Source organism: Protopterus annectens, chromosome 13.part0 (genome assembly GCF_019279795.1).
Source record: "Protopterus annectens isolate FY-2018-M chromosome 13.part0, PAN1.0, whole genome shotgun sequence".
NCBI lineage: Eukaryota > Metazoa > Chordata > Ceratodontiformes > Protopteridae > Protopterus > Protopterus annectens.
This window is the reverse complement of record NC_056747.1, coordinates 363,550,759-363,574,599: the sequence shown is the minus strand read 5'-3', so window position 1 is coordinate 363,574,599 and position 23,841 is coordinate 363,550,759. Positions and strand designations below refer to the sequence as shown.

At 43.5% G+C, this 23,841-nt stretch overlaps 1 protein-coding gene across 3 annotated transcripts in view; it reads left to right on the top strand.

The window, feature by feature from the left end:
* REXO1 (RNA exonuclease 1 homolog) overlaps positions 1–23,841 on the top strand; it is a 1,211,359-nt gene that overhangs the window by 681,578 nt on the left and 505,940 nt on the right. For all 3 annotated transcript variants that reach the window (XM_044053970.1, XM_044053969.1, XM_044053971.1), the window contains exon 8: positions 20,078–20,200. In XM_044053970.1, coding sequence (XP_043909905.1) covers positions 20,078–20,200 — 123 coding nt within the window. The remainder of the gene's footprint in view (positions 1–20,077; positions 20,201–23,841) is intronic.

The following is a 23,841-nucleotide window of genomic DNA, read 5'->3' as shown; positions in this document are numbered from 1 at the left end:
GACAAATCTATTCCAGGCAGGGTCAAGGCCATCTCTACCAGGACTTTGGCTTCATCTGTGGCTTTTTGAAAGAGTTGGGTTCTAGAAGTGTTGTAGAAGCTGCTACTCGATCCTGTTTCATACTTTTACAAAGCACTATAAGCTTGATTCATTCTATAGGTCTAGATCTAGTTTTGCTAGGACCATTCTCCAGGGGCTACTGGACCTTTCACCTTCCTCAGCCCAAATATAGTTAGCTGTGGTAATCAACCCATGTAGCTAAGGCTACTGCAGCAGTGATCAATATGAAGAAAATAGTACAGTTGTATAAGGTGAACTTACCATAACAGTAGATGTTCGAATGATCACTGCTGCAATAGCCGCACCCTCCCTGTCTCCATCCCCCATTGCTTTTTGGTAAGTTTTTCATACCTGAGTGTGGACATTCATTTTTTGTTATTCCTAGCATTGCCCTTTCTGTGCTAAGTCTTCCTCTCACTGCCGGCAGGAAAGCTCTGAAGGTCTTCATGCCTCAACTTGGCTTTTAGTCGGCTCATCTCAAACTGATTAATAGTTTGTGTGTGTGTGTGTGTGTGTGTGTGTGTGTGTGTGTGTGTGTGTGTGTGTGTGTGTGTGCGCGCGCGCGCCCCAAAGCTGTGGAAGCTAGCCAGCTGTTATATCCTTGGCAGAGCAAAATTGTGTGCAGACAAGCTGAGGAAGACAAAAGCAGACCCTCACGACTGGAAACTGAATTAGGGCTCCTTCCAAAATTTGATCTGTCTGTGGGGATTTTCCACAAGTAGACTCTTTACCTTCTCTCTGAACAATCAGCTGGCAAAGTTCTTCTCCGGGACTCCGTGCAAAAAGGCCCGGAAGACAGATGCCTTTTCCTTTCCTTTACTTGGATGAACAGGAATGTTCTGTATGCTTTTCCACCCTTCCTTTAATACCCAAGGTAAGATTCAGAATGAATCCCCAAGATCATTGTGATGACTTCCTTCTGACCCGGGCAGCAGTGGTTTTCCCTTATTTTGGAAATGGCCAGGGGTAATTACCACAAGCTTCCTCACTGAATGGATCTAGTCCACAAGAACAGAGGTTTATCAAACACTCCTGTTATTGTGTGACTAGATCCAATCAACTTCAGCAGACTGCCTGGATGATAGAGTCTTAATTCCCTTTAGACACCTATTTACTGGGGGAATGCAGTAGGTGCTAATGGAGCTAGAAAAACCTGCTACTAGAAAATTACATCTTAGCAAATGGGAAAGTTTTCCTAGTTGATGCCAACGACATAAGCAGCACCCATTCAGAGCCAGGGGCTTTTCTGGGTTTACAATATTTGTGAGTAACTATCCTTTGGCCTTTCTTACTTCTCCATCAGGGGTTCATTTAACAGCCATTTTAACATGTTTGCCCAGAAATCCCCCTCTTTCAATGCATTCTTATGTGGAAATGGTTTTGAAAGGGGTTTTGCATAAGAGACCACCAAGAAAACTCGTGGCTCCTCCTTGGGAATCTTAAGTTTGTGTTAGAGAAGCTAACACTTGTTCCATTTGAACCAGCTCATCAGGCTAACTTGAGGCTCTTAAGATGGAAAACTGTTTTACTGTTTCTCTGACCTCAGAAAAAAGAATATCTGAGTTGCAGACTGTTATGGTGAATCATTCTCATCTCATTTACCATCGAGAGAGCATATTTTTGAGTACTAATCCTTCTTTTATTCCTAAAGAGATTGAGTTTACTTTAAGACAAATTATCCTTCTTTCAGTTTTTTCTTGAAGCTAAAAGTGAGGGAAGAAAGGATTTTTCGTACTTTGGATTTCCACAGACAACTCTGTAGCTGTCTTGACAGAACAGAATCTTTCAGATCTTCGAATCAGTTGTTAATTTCTCGTGAAAGTAAGAAGGGACAGCGTGTGTCAAAACAGACTGTATCCAAATGGTTGCGTCAGCCTCTTACCTTGTATTATTCTCACCACAGCAAAACTTTTCCAGTCAGGGTCAAGACTTACTCTGCCAGGGCCTTGGCTTCATCAGTGGCTTTTAGGAAAGAATTGCATTCTGGAAATATTCTAAAATCAGCAACTTACTCCTCTGTATCTTATATAACAGTAGATGTTAATCATCGCAGCTGCAACAGCTGCTCCCTCCACCTCCCTTATTTTGTATGCTGTTATTGTCAGGGTGAGGACCTTTTATTTTTGTTTTCCTAATATTGTCCTTGTCCTTGTCAGAGCCATAACCTCTGATGTGAAGTTATCCTATCTTACCTTCATTCTTTACTGATGGGGTTCAGAACCGATCCTCGGTTCCGACTCAGTCGTTTACACAAGCTCAAGGTCTTCAACTAGCTTGTGGCTTATTCCCTGTCCCATGATGCTCTAGTGCCTTCCTCAGATCTCGTTTGCCGCTGAAACAGATTGAGTGATTCTACTAGCTCTGGCTAAGTTGAATACATTTTTCTTCTGCTTTTTGTACTATCTTTAAAATAATTGGCTTATTTCAGTAGTGTGTGGTGTGAAACTTCTTGGAGTGCATAGTTAGTTTTTGTAGTGCTAGTTAGTGATTTGTGAGTTTTTCTTCTTGGCCTTTTAGTATCCATGCCTACATTCTTCTTATCCCGTTAGTCAAGTCATATTACTTCGTTTTGCATTAAAAGTTGTTAGAACTTGTGAAAACCCTACTTTAAAGACTTTTTACATAGGTTATCTTCTTATTGTTTCAAGATGGCCTTTCTCTGTGTGCTTGTGTGCGAATGTCGCTCCCCGTAAATAGTTGCAATTGCTGATGTTCTTCGTGTTTCACTGTTGCAGTCATTACATTTGAGTAATCTGCTGGCAGGTTGCCCTCAGTCGGCCTGAATAACAAAGTCTTGGGTCCTGCGTCGGTTCTGTCCCTTCTTCCATGCTGTCAGGGATATGAAACATGCAGACAATGCCATTACATCAGTCTTTCTTGCCGCTCGGTGCCCAAAGCAGAAGCAGTTCACAAGTGCCGGTTGGCCGACTCCTGAAATTTTCGTTTTCGAGTTTCAGAACCGAAGTCTTCAACTAAAAGCTAAGTACCCCGTTGCGGAAACTTTTTCTTGCTCCTTACCGATGTCAGTAAAAGTTAATAATTGTATTACTTGTAGGAAGCAAATACCTCATAAGGATTTCCATTTGTACTGTATTCCTTGCCTAGGCCCTGACCACAACGTGCCTTGCTGTCGGTTTTGTGCTAAATTTAATCAACGCACTATTAAACGTTGGTATATTTTTGCTTCTGAATATTTTGGCTTGAGATTTAACTATCCAGACGTGTCGTCGGTTAGCAATCCAACTACCGGAATACCTAAAAAACGCAAAGAAAAAGACAGAGACAGACCGTCGAGGTCCAAAACAGACGATGGAGCTTCAACTAAGACAGTCGCCGGTTCGCCGGTACTCAGTGAGGCGCTTTCGCAGCCACTGATACCCGCTACTTTTGATTTGCAGGCCTCTACTGAGACCCATTCGGAGTCCGGTATGCCGTGAGATACTTTAAGTATTGAACCCGCAGATGTCTCTACCTTAGATGGGTCCAGAGCCACTGAGCAGGCACCGGCTTCTGATGGTGTTTTTAGGCCTAAAGATTTGTATATTAAACTGACGCCATCTTCAAAACTAAAGCCAAAAACTACTGCTATGTCTAAAAAAACTATGCTTGGGCCACGTGTACAGGCCTCAATGCCTAAAAAGCAAATGATCAAAATGGCTGAGGATTTAATTACCTTGATCAGGGGTACCCATCCCCCTCCTGCTAAGAGGCCTAGGCAAGGCACTGACTATGAATCTGCAGATCAGGTTTCTGTTTCTTCTGATTCCTGTTCTGATCAGGAATTATCTTTTCCCACTTATGAGGACTCTGATGCAGAAGATTCCATCCCTTCTGTTTCTCCTCCTGATGATTTTTCTTTTGGAGAAACTTTGCATACCTTAAGGGAACACTTTCACTGGGAGAGTCAGGATTTCTCAGAATCTAAAAAGAGGCTTAGGGATTTCCTTCTTCTTCCTCAGCATAGGCCTTTGGCTATACCTCCTGTTCTAGACATTGTTGATGCTGTTTTCTCAGAGTCCAGTATGACTCCTGATTCCCTGCCTCCAGCTCCTAGTAAGCCATACAGATATTACAGGGTTCCTGACTCCCACAAATTCCTCTTTAAAAACCCTACTTCTGACCCTGAAACCATTTCTCAGGGTCCCAAGGGCATTAAAGCTATTACTGCTAAAAATCCTACCCCTTCTGATAGAGATTCCAGGGCGCTGGATAGATGGGATAAGAAGGTTTACACGTCTGCAACCTTGGCAATCAGGGCTTTAAACTGTCAATTTCATATGCTTAAATATCAACAGCATATCATGGGTTTACTTAAACAGAAAATGATGTTGATTTCTGACTGTGTGGAAAATAAAGAGTTGCAGGATTTATTGCATTCAGCTGAACAAGTTGGAAAACTTTACTTTGCAATGTGGTTTTAATTCCTTGGAGGCCTCTTGCAGGGCTGCTGTAACTGGATCTGTGATAAGAAGGCATGCTTGGCTCAAGGAGCAAAATCTGCCTGACCATATTAAAGCAAAATTGGTGGATGCTCCTTTACAACAGGGCAGTCTATTTGGTAATAAGGCTGAAGAAGTTTTGAAAAAGATGGAAGATAAAGCTAAATCTATGCAAACTGTAAAACATTTCTTACAAGTGCAGCCACCCAGGTTCAGTAGGCACTGGCCTACTAAGAACTGGTCTTTTCCAGTACCCACTAGAGCCGCTCAGGTCAAGCCCAGACATTCCAAAGGCTCCAGGTTTCAGTCGCAAGGAATTACACAAAGCAATGGGGTGCCTCCACCTCCAGACCTCGAAGCAGCAAGGCACCATCCTACGGTAAACAGTTTCAATGACTTTCCACTACAATCACCAAGCACTTATCTTTTGACTGCCCCTTTGGGGGGGAAACCTGGCACTTCATGCACGAAACTGGCAACTGATTACCCAGGACCAATGGGTTTTAAGTATAGTATCCTGGGGATACAGATTTCATTTCCACACATTGCCAATCCCAAATGGATGGCCAGATCTGCCTCCAAATCAGTGGGCAGAGGCCCAGAAACAAGTTATGTCCCTCATGAATATGGGGGCTATTCAGCCGGTAACAGAAAAGGAAAAGGGACAAGGTTTTTATTCAAGACTTTTCCTAGTACCCAGAAAAGACAAATCTTGCCGTCCAATTCTGGACTTATCCATTCTAAATACATTTCTGGACATTCCAAAATTCAAAATGCTGACTCTCTAACAGTTACTACTGATGCTAGGCAAGGATGCCTGGTTGGTAACTCTAGACTTAAAAGAGGCTTACCTGCATATCCCAGTGAGGGAATCTTGCAGAAGATACTTCCACTTCAACACAGGCTATTTGCATTACCAGTTCTCTGCACTGCCCTTTTGGCTTATCTGCTGTGCCCAGGGTCTTCACAAAGTGCCTGGCACCAGTAATTGCATTTTGCAGGCAAAGAAATATTCAAATTTATTCATACCTGGGCGATTGTCTAATTCAGGCAGAAAACAAGGACACTCTTCTAAGACATCTGGCGTTAGTAAAAAGTCTTCTAGCTTGTCTAGGGTACAACATAAACGAAAAGAAATCACAACTGGTACCCTCTCAAATAATTACATTCCTGGGTGCAAGCTTGAATACAACTGCCCAGATGACTTACCTTGCTCCAGAAAAACAAATTCAATTGATGACTTACTTCAAACAGTTGGCCACAAAAACTGCAAGACAAATTCTGCAGGCCTTGGGGTTCATGGCCTCCTGCATTCTTCTAATTCCATATGCAAGACTGCATATGAGGAAACTTCAGTGGTACCTAAAAAGCTTATGGAGTCAACATTGTCACAGCCTGGAAACAATGATTCCTATCATTCCTTGCCTGCAGCTAGAGTTCCTATGGTGGGCAGAGGCCTGCCATCAAAACAAGGGACTGTCATTCATTCAACCCCCTGTGCCCAAACCCTAACTACAGACGCATCAGATTATGCTTGGGGGGGGGGGCATCTGGCAGGGAGATGCATTCAGGGCCAATGGAGCCCAAATGAAATGCACCTACATATCAAACAGAAAGAGATCCTAGCTGTACAGAATGCTGTGAACAGCCTTCAAGGACTACCTTCATCCAGGACAACTACTGATAAAGATAGAACACCACAGTTATGTGGTACATAAACAAGCGGGGGGGGGGGGTACCCATTCCTATCCCCTTTACAGACTAGCCATGGCATTGTGGAACACGGTCTTGACTTATCAAATACATCTACAAGCTCAATTCCTGCCAGGAAAGCAAAACATTCTGGCAGACGAACTAAGCAGAAATCTTATGGACCCACACAAATGGAAGCTGGATCCGCAAATCTTCAGCATGTTGACACGCAAATGGGGGAGCCCGGACATAGATCTTTTTGCCTCACCTCAAAACTATCAGCTGGACAAATTCTGCACAAGAATTCATCAAAAAAAGCTTGGAAAGTGGATGCTCTATCCTTCAGCTGGAAAAACCTGTCAGTCTATGCCTTTCCCCCTCTGCCTCTGCTCTCCAAGGTCTTACTAAAAGTCAGACAGGAAAAACCAAAAATGATTCTGATTGCTCCAGACTGGCATCGCCAACACTGGTACCCGCTCCTGCGCAATATGTCGCACCTTCCTTCGTGGTACCTGCCTCAGACACCTCACCTACTGTCTCAGCAGAACATCAAATTCTACACACTCAGCTTCAAACTCTGAATCTTGCAGCATGGCTAATCAACTAATTTCATCAGTTACATCTCTCCGCAAACCTGTGGTGGATGTCATTTTGGAAGCTAGAAGGGCTAGTACTAGAAAATCTTATGCTGACAAATGGAAAAGATTCTGTGCCTGGAACCAAGCACAAGGAATAAGCACAGCAATGCCCAATATTCCTCAGATTTTGCAATACTTAACTGAGATGCTTCGCAAGGGCCTATCTTTTTCTTCCGTAAAAATTCATGCTTCTGCCATTTCAGCTCATTACAACTCAGAGCCTCCCCTCTTTTCTCATCCTCTGCTAAAGTAGTACCTCAGAGGGGCCAAAAATTTAAGACCTCCCAGGAGAGCACCACCTCCTGCATGGGACCTCAATTTTGTATTGGAAAAACTCACTCTCCCTCCTTTTGAGCCAGCTGCTACTGCAGACCTAAAATTTCTCTCTTGGAAAACTGATTTTCTTTTAGCAGTCACTTCAGCTAGAAGGATTTCAGAACTACAGGGTTTTATAGCAGTGGAGCCTTTTATTATTTTTTACCCGGACAGGGTGGCTCTCAGGACCAATCCATCCTTTATGCCTAAAGTGGTATCTAGTGTGGCCCTTAATCAGACCATTCATCTGCCAACTTTCTTCCCAAACCCACAGAACAAGGGTGAGCGGATTCTGCATTCATTGGATGTACACAGACAACTAAAATTCTACTTAAGCAGGACAAAATCTCTAAGAAAATCTGAACAATTACTGGTGGCATTTGCTGCAGGTGCAGAGGGAAAGACTATTTCCAAATGGATATGCCATTGTATTAATTTTTGCTATATGCACCATGGTAAACCTGTCCCCAAGGGGATCAGATCTCATTCCACCAGGGCTGCATCTACTTCCTTTTCTCAGAGGGTTCCTACCAGAGACATTCTAGAAGCTGCTACCTGGAGCTCAGTTCATACGTTCACCAAACATTACCATTTACCTCTCTTCCCTAAATCCAAAGCTGGCTTTGCCACTGCTGTCCTGCAGGGCCTTATAGTTGCTCCTAATGCTGTATAAATCCATCCTGCCAACCATAGCTTTGGGATTCTACCCAAATGTAATGACTGCAACAGTGAAACACGAAGAACATAGTACAGATGTTCTTCATGTTTCACTGTTGCAGTCATTACATTTGGGTAACCTGCTGGCAGGTTGCCCTCAGCCGGCCTGAATTCCAAAGTCTTGGGTCCTGCGTCGGCTGCTGTCACCACTTTTCTGACGTCAGGTCGTCAGGGGTATAAAAGAAGTAGCCGACGCCATTTTCTTCAGTCTTTCTTGCCGCATGGTGCCCGAAGCAGAAGCAGTTCGCAAGTGCCGGTTGGCCGACTCCTGAGATTTTCGTGTTTGAGTTTCAGATCCGAAGTCTTCAATAAAGCTAAGCACCCCGTTAGGGAAACTTTTTTCTTGCTACAGACCGATGTCAGAAAACGTTAATAATTGTATTTCTTGTGGTAAGCAAATACCTCATAAGGATTTTCATTCTTACTGTATTCCTTGCCTAGGCCCTGATCACAACGTTACTGGTTGTCGGTTTTGTACTAGATTTAACCAATGCACTATTAAGCGTCGGTATGATTTTCTTTAAATTTTTTTGGACGCTAGTTTAATTATCCTGAAATGTCGTCGGATAGCCATCCGACTACCGGAGTTTACAAAAAACGCAAAGAAAAGGAGAGAGAAAAACAACCTTGGCCCAAAACCGACGATGAAGCTTCTCCTAAGCCAGTAGCCGGTTCTCAGTGAGGCGCTTTTGCAGCCCCTGACGCCCGCTACTTTAGAGTCGCAGGCCGCTACCAACTCCCACGTGGAGTCGGCCATGCTGCTGGATACTCAAGGTATTGGAGCCTCGGACGCTAATCCCTCAGATGGATCCGGAGCCGCTGAGCAGGTGTACCGGCTTCTGAGGGTGTATTCAGACCTAAACATCTTTACATTAAAACAACTTCATCTTCAAAGACAAAGACTAAAGCACCTTCTAAAGCAAGGAAACAAACTCAAGAGCCACATGGACAGCCTCTATGCCCAAAAAACAGATGCTCAAAATGGCCGAAGACTTGATTACCTTGATCAGGGTTTCCCATCCCCCTCCTGATAAGAGGCCTAGGCAAGACAATGACAATGAATTTTCAGATCAGGTTTCTATTTCTTCTGATTCCTCTTCTGATCAGGGATATTCTCTTCCCCCTATGAGGATTATGATGCTGAAGAATCTTATACCTTCAGCATCTCCTCCTAAGGACTATTCCTTTGGGGAAACCTTGCATACCATGAGGGAGCATTTCCACTGGGAGAGCCAAGATTTTTCAGAATCCAAAAAGAGGCTCAAGGATTTTCTTTTACTACCTCAGCACAGGTCTCTAGCCATTTCACCTGTGTTAGACATTGTAGATGATTTGTTTTCGAGTCCAGTCTGACCCCTGACTCCTTACCCCCAGCCCCTGTTAAGCCTGACAGATATTACAGGGTTCCTGACTCTCACAAATTTATTTTTTTAAAAACCCTGTTGCTGACCCAGAAACTATTTCACAGGGTCCAAAGGGAGTTAAGGCTTCCATGGCAAAAAACCCAACCCCCTCTGACAGAGATTCAAGGGCACTGGATTGATGGGGAAAAAAGGTTTACACATCTGCAACTTTGGCTGTAAGGCCCTTAAACTGTCAATTTCATATGCTTAAGTATCAGCAACACGTCATGGGATTGCTTAAACAGAAAATGTTAAATTCTGAATGTGCAGAAAACAAGGAAATGCAATATTTATTGTATGCAGCAGAACAAGTTGGAAAACATACTTTGCAATGTGGTTTTGATTCTTTGGAGGCCTCCTGCAGGGCCGCAGCTACGGGTTCTGTAATTAGGAGGCATGCTTGGTTAAAGGAACAAAATCTGCCTGATAATGTTAAAGTTAAATTACTAGATGCACCTTTACAGCATGATATTTTGTTTGGTGTTAAGGCAGAAGAGGTGTTAAAGAAAATGGAGGACAAAGCTAAATCTATGCAAACTGTCAAAGATTTTTTACAAGTACAGCCACTTAGGTTTAGTAGACACTGGCCTACAAAAAATTGGTCCTTTCCTGTGTCCGACAGACCTCAAAGGAGCAGACCCAGACGCCCTAGGGGCAGATCCCAGGCACAAGGTTCTTTCAGGCCCAAGCAATGGGGTGCTTCTGCCACCAAAGCTGGGGAAGATAGATCACAAACATACAGAAAACAATCTCAATGACTTCCCCCTGCCTGCACCAAACACTTATCTTCTGGCAGCACCCTTAGGGGGGAAATTAGCACTTTTTGCTCAAAATTGGCATATCATAACCCAGGACAAGTGGGTTCTAAACATAGTGTCACAAGGCTACAAGTTCCATTTCCATACTCTGCCAAAGGCAAACGGCTGGCCAGATCTGCCAAAAAATCAATGGGCAGAGGCACAAAAACAAGTCTCATCCCTCATGGACATGGGGGCCATTCAACAAGTACTAGAGCAAGAGCAGGGACAAGGATTTTACTCAAGACTGTTCTTGGTACCCAGAAAGGACAAAGCCTGGAGGCCGATACTGGACCTATCTATTCTGAACACTTTCCTGGATATTCCAGAATTCAAAACGTTGACTTTGCAGCAGCTTCTGCCCATGCTGGGCAAGAATGCTTGGCTTGTGACTTTAGACCTAAAAGAGGCATACCTGCATGTTCCAATCAGACAACCATGCAGAAGATACCTAAGATTCAAGGCAGGTTCAATGCATTACCAATTCTCTGCACTGCCCTTTGGCTTATCTACTGCGCCCAGGTTCTTTACAAAGTGCCTGGCACCAGTAATTGCATTCTGCAGACAAAGAGGAATACAAATATATCCTTACTTGGACGACTGTCTCATTCAAGCAGAGAACAAGGGCATTCTTCTTCAACATCTGGCGTTCATGAAAAGACTTCTAACATGCCTAGGGTACACAGTCAACAAAAATAAATCAAAACTAGTACCCTCACAAGAGATTACATTCCTGAGTGCAAGCTTGAATACAACTGCCCAGATGGCTTATCTCACGTCAGATAAAGACAACTGACTACCTATTTCAAAATGTTGGCAACAAAGATCCAGTTATCTGCAAGAAAAAATCTGCAGGCTTTGGGTTTCATGGCATCCTGCATCCTACTAATTCCATATGCAAGACTGCATATGAGGAAACTTCAATGGTACCTAAAAAGTTTTTGGACTCAACATTGCCACAGCCTGGAAACAGTCATTACTCTAATTCCCTGCCTGCAACAGGAGTTTCGATGGTGGGCAAAGGCTTGTCACCAGAACAAGGGACAGCCATTTACATTACCTCCAGCCAGGCAGAGACTAACAACGGATGCATCAGACTATGCCTGGGGAGCCTACATGGTAGGAAGATGCATTCAGGGCACATGGTCCTCAAACCAAATGCATCTACATGTCAGTCAAAAAGATATGTTAGCTGTTCAAAATGCCCTGACAGCCTTCAAGGACCTACTTCATCCGGGACAACTACTGATAAAGACAGACAACACCATGGTCATGTGGTATATAAACAAGCAGGGGGGCACACATTATTACCCCCTTTGCAGACTAGCCATGACCTTGTGGGACACAGCTTTGACTTACCAAGTTCATCTGCAGGCACAATTCCTGCCAGGAAAGGAAAATACTCTGGCAGACTAACTAAGCAGGAACCTCATGGATCCCCACGAGTGGAAGCTGGATCCACAAGTCTTCAGCATGATAACAAGGAAATGGGGATGCCCGGACATAGATCTATTTGCCTCCCCTCTTAATTACCAACTAAAAAGATTCTGCACAAGGACTTGTCACAAACAAGCATGGAAAGTGGACGCCCTATCTTTCAGCTGGAAAAAAGTGTCAGTATATGCCTTTCGTCCACTGCCACTCCTCCCCAAGGTGCTCCTAAAGGTCAGACAGGAGAAGCCATAGATGATACTGATTGCCCCAGACTGGCCACACCAGTACTGGTATCCAATACTAAGGAACATATCTCTATACCCAGCTTGGGCCTTACCTCAAATACTGTCCCAGCAAAACAATCAGGTCATGAACAGCCAACTTAAGACATTAAACTTGGCAGCATGGCGGATAATGTAGTCATACAAAAAACACTTCTCAGTAAAGCTGTGATGAATGTCATTCTGGAAGCCTGAAGGCCTAGGACTAGAAAGTCTTATGCTGGAAAATGGAAGAGATTCTGTGCCTGGAACCAGGCACAAGGAACTGATACTGCGGTACCAAATATTCCTCAGATTTTCAATACTTAACTGAGATGCTGGACAAAGGCCTATCTTTTTCATCAATTAAAATTCATGCCTCTGCCATTTCGGCTCATTACAGTACAGAGCCCCCACTTTTTTCTCATCCCTTATTAAGGCAGTACCTCAGAGGAGCCAAAAATTTAAGGCCCCCAAGGAGACTACCAGTACCTGCATGGGACCTCAACTATGTCTTGGAAAAGCTCACCCTACCTCCTTTTGAGCCAGCGGCTACTGCTGACATGAAGTTTTTATCTTGGAAAACAGCGCTGCTCTTAGCAATTACTTCTGCAAGATGAGTTTCAGAGCTACAGGCGCTCATGGCTGTGGAACCTTTCATAATTTTTCATCCAGACAGGGTCTCCCTGAGGACAAATCCAACATTTATGGCTAAGGTAGTGTCCAGTGTGGTGCTTAACCAAGCCATCCATCTGCCTACTTTTTACACAAATCCACAGAACAAGGGGGAGCGAATTCTGCATTCTTTGGACATACACAGACAGCTTAGATTCTACTTGGATAGAACCAAAGCTTTCAGAAAAACAGAGCAATTACTAGTGGCATATGCTGCAGGATCACAAGGAAAGCCTATCTCAAAGCAGACTATTTCTAAGTGGTTAGGACACTGCATTTGTTTCTGCTACTTACACCATGGCAAGCCAGTGCCTAAGGGAATTAGGCCTCATTCCACCAGAGCTGCAGCCACCTCAGCAGCCTTTCTCAGGGGAGTACCAACTAGAGACATTTTAGAGGCGGCTACTTGGAGTTCAGTGCACACCTTTACAAAGCATTATCATCTGCCACTCTACTCTAAATCGAGGGCAGGCTTTGCCACTGCAGTTCTGCAGGGCCTCATAGTCGCTCCTACTGCTGTATGGTTCCAGCCTCCCCAACCATATTTTTGGGACTCTACCCAAATGTAATGACTGCAACAGTGAAACACAAAGAACATAGTACAGTTGTGTACACTTACCATAAATGTAGATGTTCGAGTGTATTCACTGTTGCAGTCCAAGTTACCCACCCGCCTTCCCCCTTTTTTCTTTTGGATCTTATCTTTCCTTCTCTGATTTATACTACCTATGTGGTGTATTTGCTTATAGATTAAGTTAAAATTTATATTGGTGTATTTATATAAAGTTTGGCTACCCTTTTTGGGGGCACCTGACACCTGGGGCAAGAAAAACTGAAGAAAATGGCGTCGGCTACTTCCTTTATATCCCTGACAACCTGACATCAGGGAAGGGGCGCCAGCAGCCGATGCAGGACCCAAGACTTTGGAATTCAGGCCGGCTGAGGGTAGCCTGCCAGCAGGATTACCCAAATGTAATGACTGAAACAGTGAATACACTCGAACATCTACATTTATGGTAAGTGTACACAACTGTACTTTGTCCATGAATGTAGATGTTCGAGTGTATTTACTGTTGCAGTCCTGGTTACCCTCCCTCCAGCCCCCTGTTTTTCTCCAGTTATACCTCTCCTTTCTTTTACTATGATTAAAAGCCTTTTTGGTGTATTTGCTTTTGTTTGGAGGTATTTGTTTTGTGTTTTAAATTTTATATATATATATATATATATATATATATATGTATTGCTCCCCTTTTGGGGGGCACCTGACATCTTGGGCAAGAGGAACTGATGTAATGGCGTTGGCTGCATGTTTTATACCCCTGACGACCTGACGTCATGGAAGAAGGGACAGCAACCGACGCAGGACCCAATATTTTTTTAATCAGGCCGACTGAGGCCAACCCGCCATCAGATTACCCAAATGTAATGACTGCAACAGTGAATACACTCGAACATATACATTTATGGTAAGTGTACACAGCTGTACTTTTTTGATGTATAATTTAGAGGTGTGCAGTTAGTTGTACAAGTTTCTCTTTATTGTAGCATCAAAGCCCGTTTAAGTTAAAGGGCTTTTTTCTCATGTGTGGTTGTTACTAATTAAATACTATAGCGTTTTTTTCTTTATTAGAGCAGAGCCCGTTTAAGTTAGAGGGCCTTTTTTCTTCTTTTTCTGTGTTTCAAAAAAAAAAAAGTGTTATTGTTATTAAGATATAGGACTGAGATTACTGTTGTGCACCTCTTTTTTGGCGCTTAATTGTGGATTTGTTTTACATAGTTAGTTCCAAGTCATTTGCATGAGAGTTGCAGGGATTGTGTGGTAAAATCTGTGTTTTTGTTTACTCATCTGTTATAATGTCCAAGGCTAAAGAAGGTAAACCTTCTGGTTTCAAAAAGTGCCCTAAATGTAACCAGAAGATGTCAGTCACAGATGGGCACACAGACTTCATTTACTGTCTGGGGTCTGTCCATTTACAGGAGTTGTGCCATATGGCACTCCTTCGGCTCCAGGGTACTTCAGGAGAGGAAAAATAAATTGATTTTAAGAGGACTGATACAATCTTCCTTTACAGAAGCCCTAGATCAGGGTCAAAGTTCCCATATAAAGTCAACTTCCCCTATATCTGACAAGACCAAAAGTGCAAAAAGGTCATCATCTTTTACCTCATAAATATCGGAGCCGTTGAAGAAAGCACCTAGGATGTCTCCGACAGTTTCCAGACCTATTGATTCTGAGGAACTGTCTACCTCTGCTCCACTGGTATTGGAGCTATTGGTTTTGCAAGTTAGGTGCCGGTCCCTTGCTTTGAAGCCGGTATCTCCTACATTGAGGTCTCCACTATTGCAAGTTACAACATCCCCATCTCCTTCATCTCGATCTTCTAGAAACCTCTCTGATTTGGATGTGGATCATGTGGTGCAGAAACTATTGAGGACACAGGCGCTGGCAAAACTTTTATCGGAACCGACCCAGAGGGCCTCTGAACCAACCAGACCTGTCCCTTCCACTTTGATTGCTCCTCTGACCTGAACGGCAGGATTGTAGCTAGAATGCACTGAGCCAATTGTGGTGGAACCAGAGACCTGCTCCAGGATCTTCGGCTCTGACTACCTTGGTGCCATCCGAAAAGTCTAGGAGCCAACATTCACCAGTTGGGTCCAGTGAGGGAAGTTAAACCAAAATTTTTTCGGATCCGACCCTTCCTTTCTGGGCCTTGGTATGTGAGAGTTCGGCACCTGCCTCTGCTTCGGAGCCTCCCCCTGTGGTACCGGGGGCACCTTCCAGTTCTTTGGAGCTGAGGGTCTCTTCAGATCATGGGTGGGGGGCGTTCGAGGCCATGAGGAGAGCTCTGTCCTCAGAGGCAGCAACACCTTTGGGTCCAGCCACTCCTCCCCATAGGGCACCGGTGTCCATCTCGGCGCAACCGATCCCACATAGGCATAGAAATCCATTTCCTCAGGATGCCCGAGTAGGCGAACCCTTCTCTTCTGAAACTTCTCCGGAATACCCCTCTGAAGAGGTCCCCCGGAGGAAAACATGCAAGAGGAAGCATTTTGACTCCCCACAGGAATCACTCATGTTGGACACAGACCTCGATGAAATTAGAAGGGTCCCCATGGTCGTCCTCTGAGGATGTCTCGTTTGCTGACATCCTAGAGATCCTTAAACAGAGAAGTGGCTGGAATCCATCACCCCTTCTGACGAGGAGTCTGTTTACCTGAAGGCTTTCTGGTTTCGTTTTGCCACCACTTGGGTGTCCCCGCCTTTCGATGAGCTTATGGATTTAGTTTGTCAGAAGGGGTGGGAGTCTCCAGACACAGTTGAGCCCGTCCCTAGGAGGCCAAATAAAATTATCACTTCTCTTGAAGACAAAGCTTTTTTGACTAAAGGTGTCCCGGTAGATGCTATGGTGGTGGCAGCAGCCACTAAAAAGGAGTTGTCTGAAATGTTCACTTCTTTTCATCCTCTGAACAAAGATTCATGCACGATGGACAGATAATGGAAAACGCAAATTTTTTTCAGCAACCTTTACCCTCAGGACCCTGAATTACCTAACTAATTTCACCAGATTACAGAGAGATCTCCTTAAAGAGCTTGGAGATCCTCTTCAGGGTTCAGTAGCTGAGGGGATAACAGAGAGGATATCATCCCAGCTCTGCACCCTTAATTCCATGGTATACTCATCCATGAGCCTAATTTCTTATGCCAACGATTGAGCGAGTAGGTCAGCAGATTCAGGGATAGCCCTTAGGAGACATTCTTGGATGCACTTGTGTAATTTCGTGGAACCCTTCAAGTCATCCTTTATTAACTTTGATGGTTCATCTCTGTTCGGGCGTAAGGTTAAAGAGACACTAACCAGGTATGAACAGGAAGGAAATCTCTCTCTGCCATTGGAGTCTGTTTTTCCACCCCTTCTAGACCCTATCCCAAGGGTCAAAAGGGGGGAAAGATGTGGTTACGGAAATCCCAGAGAGTTTTTTTAAGACAGACATGGTGAACCTTCCTCCAGGGGCAGAGGAGGAGGTAATAACGGAAGATGCCAGCCACATGACAGAGGGGGTCCGCAGAATCAGGGTGACCAAGAATCTTTTTTCGGTAAACCCTTTCAGCAAAAGAAGCCTGCCTGTCCCACTCTGGTAACAGTCGTGAGTCGCTTATCTTTGTACCCAGACACCTGGCTAAAAATAACAAAAGACAAGTGGGTACTAAGCATCATATCCAGAAGCTACTCAGTACTCTTTTCCACGTCATCTCCAAAAAGCAAAAGGATCCCGGACATTTCACCTAGTCACAGAGATCAAGCAACTGTACAAATTCAAAAGTTGCTAGAAAAAAAAAGAGTCATCCAGTCAGTCCCCGCAAACCAGATAGGTTCTTTTTGGTTCCAAAGAAGACAGGGGACTGGAGACCAATATTGGATCTCAGCAGACTGAACATATCAGTGAAAAAGACAAAGTGCCGGATGGTCTCACTGCAGCCGATACTTCCCTTCCTGGGAAGAGACAATTGGATGTGTTCTATAGACCTCCAGGATGTGTTACTACCACATAAGAATGGACAGGCCATCCAGGAGTCATCTGCACTTTTGGCTGGGAGCCAGTCATTACCAATTTCAAGCTCTGCCCTTTTGATGAACACTCTGGGGGCTGTAGTGAGACCAATGCATGGCAGTGGTCATGGCTCACCTGAGTCATTTAGGATTCCAGGTGTTTCCATACCTAGACAACTGGCTCCTAACCGCCACCATTAAGCATCTCCTAATACAAGCAAGAGACACCACCTTACAGCTGTTTGCACATTTAGGGATTACTATAAACTACGACAAATCTGCCTTATTGCTATATCAACATATCGTCTTTATAGGCATGGATTTAGGCAAAACTACAATGATGGGAAAGCTTTCAATAGATAGGATACAGGTCCTACGAGCAAAGGTGTTGGACCTCTTGTTAAAAAAAAACTCAAGCAAGGGAAGTTCTCAAAGTACTGGGCACGATGGCAGCAGCAGTCATTGCAATTCCTCTAGCTTGCCATGCACATGAGAATTCTACAATGGCTTATCTTTACACAGTGGTCCATGCAGGAACTCCCAATGTCTCACCAGGTAATACTGACGGAATCTTGCAGGAAAGACCTACGTTGGTAGCTTCACTCAGACCAAGTGACATTAGGCCGACCCTTTATTCTCCCAATTCCACTAGCCATGGTGACCACGGATGCTTCCCAGATAGGGTAGAGGGGCATTATCAGGGAAGAACAGCCCAAGGTACGTGGCAGAATCACGAGGCCCACTTGCATATCATTGTCCTAGAGATGAGAGCGGTGATACTAGCGTTGCAAGCATTCCAGGACTCTGTTCCATTAGGAACAATTGCAGGCCAGACAGACAACATGTCCATTGTATGGTATGTAAACAAACAAGGAGGAACCAAATCTTATCCCCTTTGTCGAGAGGCCCTGAGAGTATGGCAGTGAGCAACATCCTCCTAATGCTTTTTGATAGCAGCGCACATCCCAGGGAAATCCAACGTGATTGCAGGACAGACTCAGCAGAGATACACTGATGCCTCACGAGTGGCCCCTCAAGTAAGTAGTAGTGGAAATGATTTTCCAGAGATGGGGCCAGTTTTGCTGCCATCTCTTTGCCACGTCCACGAACACAAAATGCAGCAGCTACTTTTCCCCAATTCCACTTCCGGGAAAACTCCCAAGGGATCCACTAATGCACGATTGGCCCCAGGGTCTCCTGTATGCTTTTCCTCTATTTTCTTTGATACCCAAAGTTCCTCAGAAAGCCAGCTAATTGGGAAGGACCTTAATACTAATATCCCCTTACTGGTCTCGTCAAATTTGGTTCCCCTTCTTGAGACCTCATCTTCAAGAGGAACTTTGTATTCTGGACCCAGTGCCGGATCTTCTGATTCACTCATCAGGAATTCCTCACCCATCTCTTCAAACCCTCAAATTGACAGCTTGGCTGCTCCAATTCCAAACATAGCCAGGGTACAAAGTCTTTCATCCGCTGCAGGAAGCATTTTGATGCCTTCCCACTAGTCATCAACGAGAAAGTTATATCTTAGCAAATGGAAAAGATTTTCTGTTTGGGCATCAGAGGATCATATTGACCCTTATTCAGCATCAATGCCTTCTATTCTTGACAAAAACTTTTTAATGAGGGGACAGCTGCAGCTACTATTCAAGTCCAATTGGCAGCAATTTCAAATTTTCACTTTGGAATTGATGGTCCAAGCATGTCCCACAGACTGAATTCCCCCCCCCCCTTTTGAACCTGCATCATCATGTGACTTAAAATTTTTGACATGGAAAACTATCTTTTTACTAGCCATAACGTCAGCTAGGAGGGTATCAGAACTACAGGCGTTATCGATAAAACCTCCTTACCTATTGTTCCACAATGATAAAGTAGCACTACGTACAAGCCTGTCTTTTGTGCCAAAAGTGTGTTCAGTGTCCCCCCTAAATCAGTCCATAGACCTACCATTTCTTTCCCTAAGTATGGCAATAAGGCAGAATATATGCTACACCAACTGGATGTACATAGACAGTTGCATTTCACTTTACGTAGAACAAGAGAGCTTAGAAAGTCTGATCAATTGTTTGTTTCTTTTTCTGACGCCAAGAAAGGTGCACCTGTAGCAAAATCCACTCTATCTAGGTGGTTATCAGACTGCATTTCGTTCACTTATGATTCAGTGAATAAACAACTGCCAAGCAAAATAAAGGCTCGTTTTACCAGAGGAGTTTCTACTACTACAGTGTTTCGTGCCAAGTTGCCAATAGATACCATTTGTGCAGCAGCAACTTGGGCAACTGCTCATACCTTTATCACTCAGTACAAAGTAGATTTGTCCTCCAGAAGCAGGGCCTCCTTTAGGTCCACTGTTCTGAAGAATATACTCTCGTGAGCCACCCAAGATCATGGTGCTAGAGACGCTGTCCCATCAGTAAAGAATGAAGGTGAGATATGACAACTTCACATAAAGAAGTTATGTTCTTACCATAACATTCCATGTGAGTTGTCCATCTCGCCTTCATTCTTACGTCCCACCCTCCAACCCCCAGCCTGTGGCTTCTAGTGGATCAAGAGATGTCTGATTGGCACTTGCTTGGCTTTGACCGTATTCTAGTCTTCTAGACAGTTGGTATATGTATGTACATATATTTTATATATGGGGGGGTTAAGGATTAAAGTATAAAAATCACCTAGTGAGATGTGACAAGGCTGACATGACAACAGAGGTTGCCATATAGTTCCCTAGTCTGGGGACAGTTAAGTTCTGACCTTGAGTGAGCAGCCCCAATTTAATTTGGGAGGGATGAAGGTGAAGGCCAAACCCACAGTCCTCGGCTGACATGGCAAATGGTGATGACACCATTGGAAGGTCTAACAGGTACTTGTACTTGTTTTTTTTAAACTCATTTTTAGATTTATTTTAGTTATTAATCTATGAAAAGTGATTTGTGATGTAGCAGGCATTACTGTTTTGCAACATTAAATGGTATAATGTTGATCTAGATGTGCTGTATTTTTCTCAGGTTTAATGTCTTTAACTTTCTCCAGATGGAAGCATTGTGCAGTAGTACTTTACTGTTTTTTTTTCTTTCTCATTCATCCACCCTAGAGTCCACCAAAGCTGTTAATTCGAAAAGAGTGTCTCATGAGGCTGTACTGGGAGGAAAGTTGGCAGCAAAGACAAGTTTTTCAGTGGGCAAGAGTGTGACTCAACAACAAGAGAATCTGACAGGTAACAGTATGTGTGTTTGTGTGCAATATATATATATATATATATATATATATATATATATATATATATATATATATTTAATGTATGTATGTAAAATATATTTGTGAAATGCATTCATTTTAGTAGCAACTACAGAAAATCTCTTTGCCTAGAACAACAAAATTAGACCTTTTGTTTAATTAAATTGTATGTTTTTATTTTATTTTGCTGGAGTATACTGTCCCTGCACCCAGTTTTGTCTGCTTGGCAGACCTCTCAACTGTCCCTATTTTTTTTAGGAAAACCCTCTGATGTTCCTCAACGTTTTGTTCCATTCTTACTAAAATTGGAAATCATTTTGAGAATTTCTAAGGTAATAGTGCCAGCATGTTCCTGTGTGTTTATTTTTGTTAGGTTCTGTTAAAGGCTTCATTGGTAACCAGTGGGGGCTTTTTGTTGGGGTTGTATAGTGTGTGCCATTGCAAACACTGATCTACTTTTTTGTGTCAGCTGAATCCACCAAATAAATAGATTCAAAGTAAACTTGCCTACTTTTGATAAATTTAGATTTTTCTTTGGCTTGTTATTTGTAAATACTCATGTTTAGGGAGAATCCTGATTCCAGATTTCGATGCATGGATAGGCTTCACAAAAGTAGTACTTGATACCATACTGTGATGAATTTAGATGGGCAAGTTTACTGTTTCTGTTCTGGCAGTCCATTTGTGGTAATGGACTCCATTCATAAATTGCAGTGGCACAACAAGCGGTATACTTACTTTTGGTGCAGAAGTTTGGGGGTTCTATTCCTACACCAGGGAGATAGATTGCTGACACTGCAGTGTAGCATAAAGGGGGTGCTGTACTCATGAGAGTGCCTTCCTTCGGATGAGATGTTAAAACCTAAGCTCAGTCTGCTTCTTTTGGTGGTAATACATGTGGATGTAAAACATCCCACACCACCTATCCAAAAGAGTAGGGGTCCTTTATTTGTATTCTATTTACAAATGATTTACATCTGTGTTAATATATATTTACATATATAAATTAAAATAATATATAAATATATATTTACATATTCCATCACCAAAATTTATATTGAAGACTCACTTACAGTGTCTGTCTTCCAGACCCCAAGCCCTTTTTCCACAACCACCATTTGATTCTTTTTATAATTGCTGGAAAGACCCATTTTCTATTAAACATAATTTCACTAAGTCTTTCATTCCAAGCAGCCCATGAAATATAAAATATTCTTTTACCTCTTCTTGTTTCTTCTTTTTTGATATTCTTCTTCCATATTTAGATTTTTTTTCTTTTTTATTTCCAAATAAGATGTTCTTCGTGTTTCACTGTTGCAGTCATTACATTTGGGTAATCTGCTGGCAGATTGCCCTCAGTCGGCCTGAATAACTTGGGTCCTGCATCGGTTGCTGTCTCTTCTTCCATGACGTCAGGTCGTCAGGGTATAAAACATGCAGCCAACGCCATTTTAATCAGTCTTTCTTGCCACACGGTGCCCGAAGCAGAAGCAATTCGCAGGTGCCGGTCGGCCGACTCCTGAAATTTTAATTTTCAAGTTTCAGAGCCGAAGTCTTCAAGCTAAAGCTAAGTACCCCGTTGGGGAAACTTTTTCTTGCTCCTTACCGATGTCAGTAAAAGTTAATAATTGCATTACTTGTGGGAAGCAAATACCTCATAAGGATTTTCATTTGTACTGTATTCCTTGCCTAGGCCCTGATCACAACGTGTCTTGCTGTCGGTTTTGTGCTAAATTTAACCGACGCACTATTAAGCGTTGGTATATTTTTGCTTCTAAATATTTTGGTTCAAGATTTAACTACCCTGAAATGTCGTTGGATAGCAATCTGACTACCGGAGTTCACAAAAAAACGCAAGGAAAAAGACAGAGACAGACCATCGAGGTCCAAAACCGACGACGAAGCTTCTCCTAAGCCAGTCGCCGGTTCGCTGGTACTTAGTGAGGCGCTTTCGCAGCCCCTGATAACCCGCTACTTTTGAGTCGCAGGCCTCTACCGGGTCCCATTCGGAGTCCGGTATGCTATGAGATTCTGCAAGAATTGAACCCGCAGATGTCTCTTCCCTTAGGTGAGTCCGGAGCCGCTGAGCAGGCACCAGCTTCTGAGGGTGTTTTCAGGCCTCAACATTTTTATATTAAATTGACACTATCAACACAAACAAGGTCAAAACCAACTTCTATGTCTAAAAAACCGACGCATGAGCCACATGCTCAGGCCCCTATGCCTAAAAAACAAATTATCAAAATGGCTGAGGATTTAATTACCTTGATCAGGGGTTCCCAATGCCCCATCCTGCTAAGACGCCTAGGCAAGGCACTGATTATGAATCTTCAGATCAGGTTACCATTTCTTCTGATTCCTCTTCTGATCAGGAATTTTCTATTCCTCCTTATTAGGACTCTGATGCAGAGAAATCCATCCCATCCGCTTCTCCTCCTGAGGATTACTCTTTTGGAGAGATTTTGCATACTTTAAGGGAACATTTTCACTGGGAGAGTCAGGACTTCTCAGAATCAAAAAAGAGGCTTAGGGATTTTCTTCTTCCTCAGCATAGGCCTTTGGCAATACCTCCTGTATTAGACATTGTTGATGATGTGTTCTCGGAATCAAGCATGACTCCCGATTCCCTGCCTCCGGCTCCTAGTAAGCCAGACAGATATTACAGGGTTCCTGACTCCCACAAATTTCTTTTCAAAAATCCTGCTGCTGTGATCCTGAGACTATTTCTCAAGGTCCCAAGGGTGTTGGGGCTTCTACAGCCAAAAATCCTACCCCTTCTGATAGAGATTCCAGGGCGCTGGATAGATGGGGTAAGAAGGTTTATACGTCTGCAACCTTGGCAGTCAGGGCTTTAAACTGCCAGTTTCATATGCTTAAATATCAACAGCATGTTATGGGCTTACTGAAACAGAAAATTATGTTGATTTCTGATTGTGTGGAAAATAGAGTTACAGGGCTTATTGCATTCAGCAGAACAGGTTGGAAAGCATACTTTGCAATGTGGTTTTGATTCCTTAGAGACCTCTTGCAGGGCCGCCGTAACTAGATCTGTGATAAGGAGGCATGCCTGGCTCAAGGAGCAAAATCTGCCTGATCATGTCAAAGCTAAATTGTTGGATGCCCCTTTATAGCATGACAGTCTGTTTGGTAATAAGGCAGGAGAGGTTTTAAAGAAAATGGAAGACAAAGATAAATCTATGCAAACTGTAAAAGATTTCTTGCAAGTGCAGCCACCCAGGATCAGTAGGCACTGGCCTACTAAGAAATGGTCCTTTCCTGTGTCCAACCGAGCCACTCAGGGCAAACCCAGGTGCTCCAAAGGCTCCAGATACCAATCACAGGATCTTACAGGTCAAAGCAATGGGGTGCCTCCACCTCCAAATCTGGAGGTAACAAAGCACAACCCTACAGTAAGCAGTTTCAATGACTTTCCTTTGCCATCTCCAAGCACTTATCTTTTGGCAGCCCCCTTGGGGGGAAAACTAGAACTTCATGCTCAAAATTGGCATTTAATTACCCAGGACAAGTGGGTATTAAACATAGTATCCCAGGGGTACAGATTTCATTTCCACATGTTGCTAATTCCAAACGGATGGCCAGATCTGCCATCAAGTCAGTGGA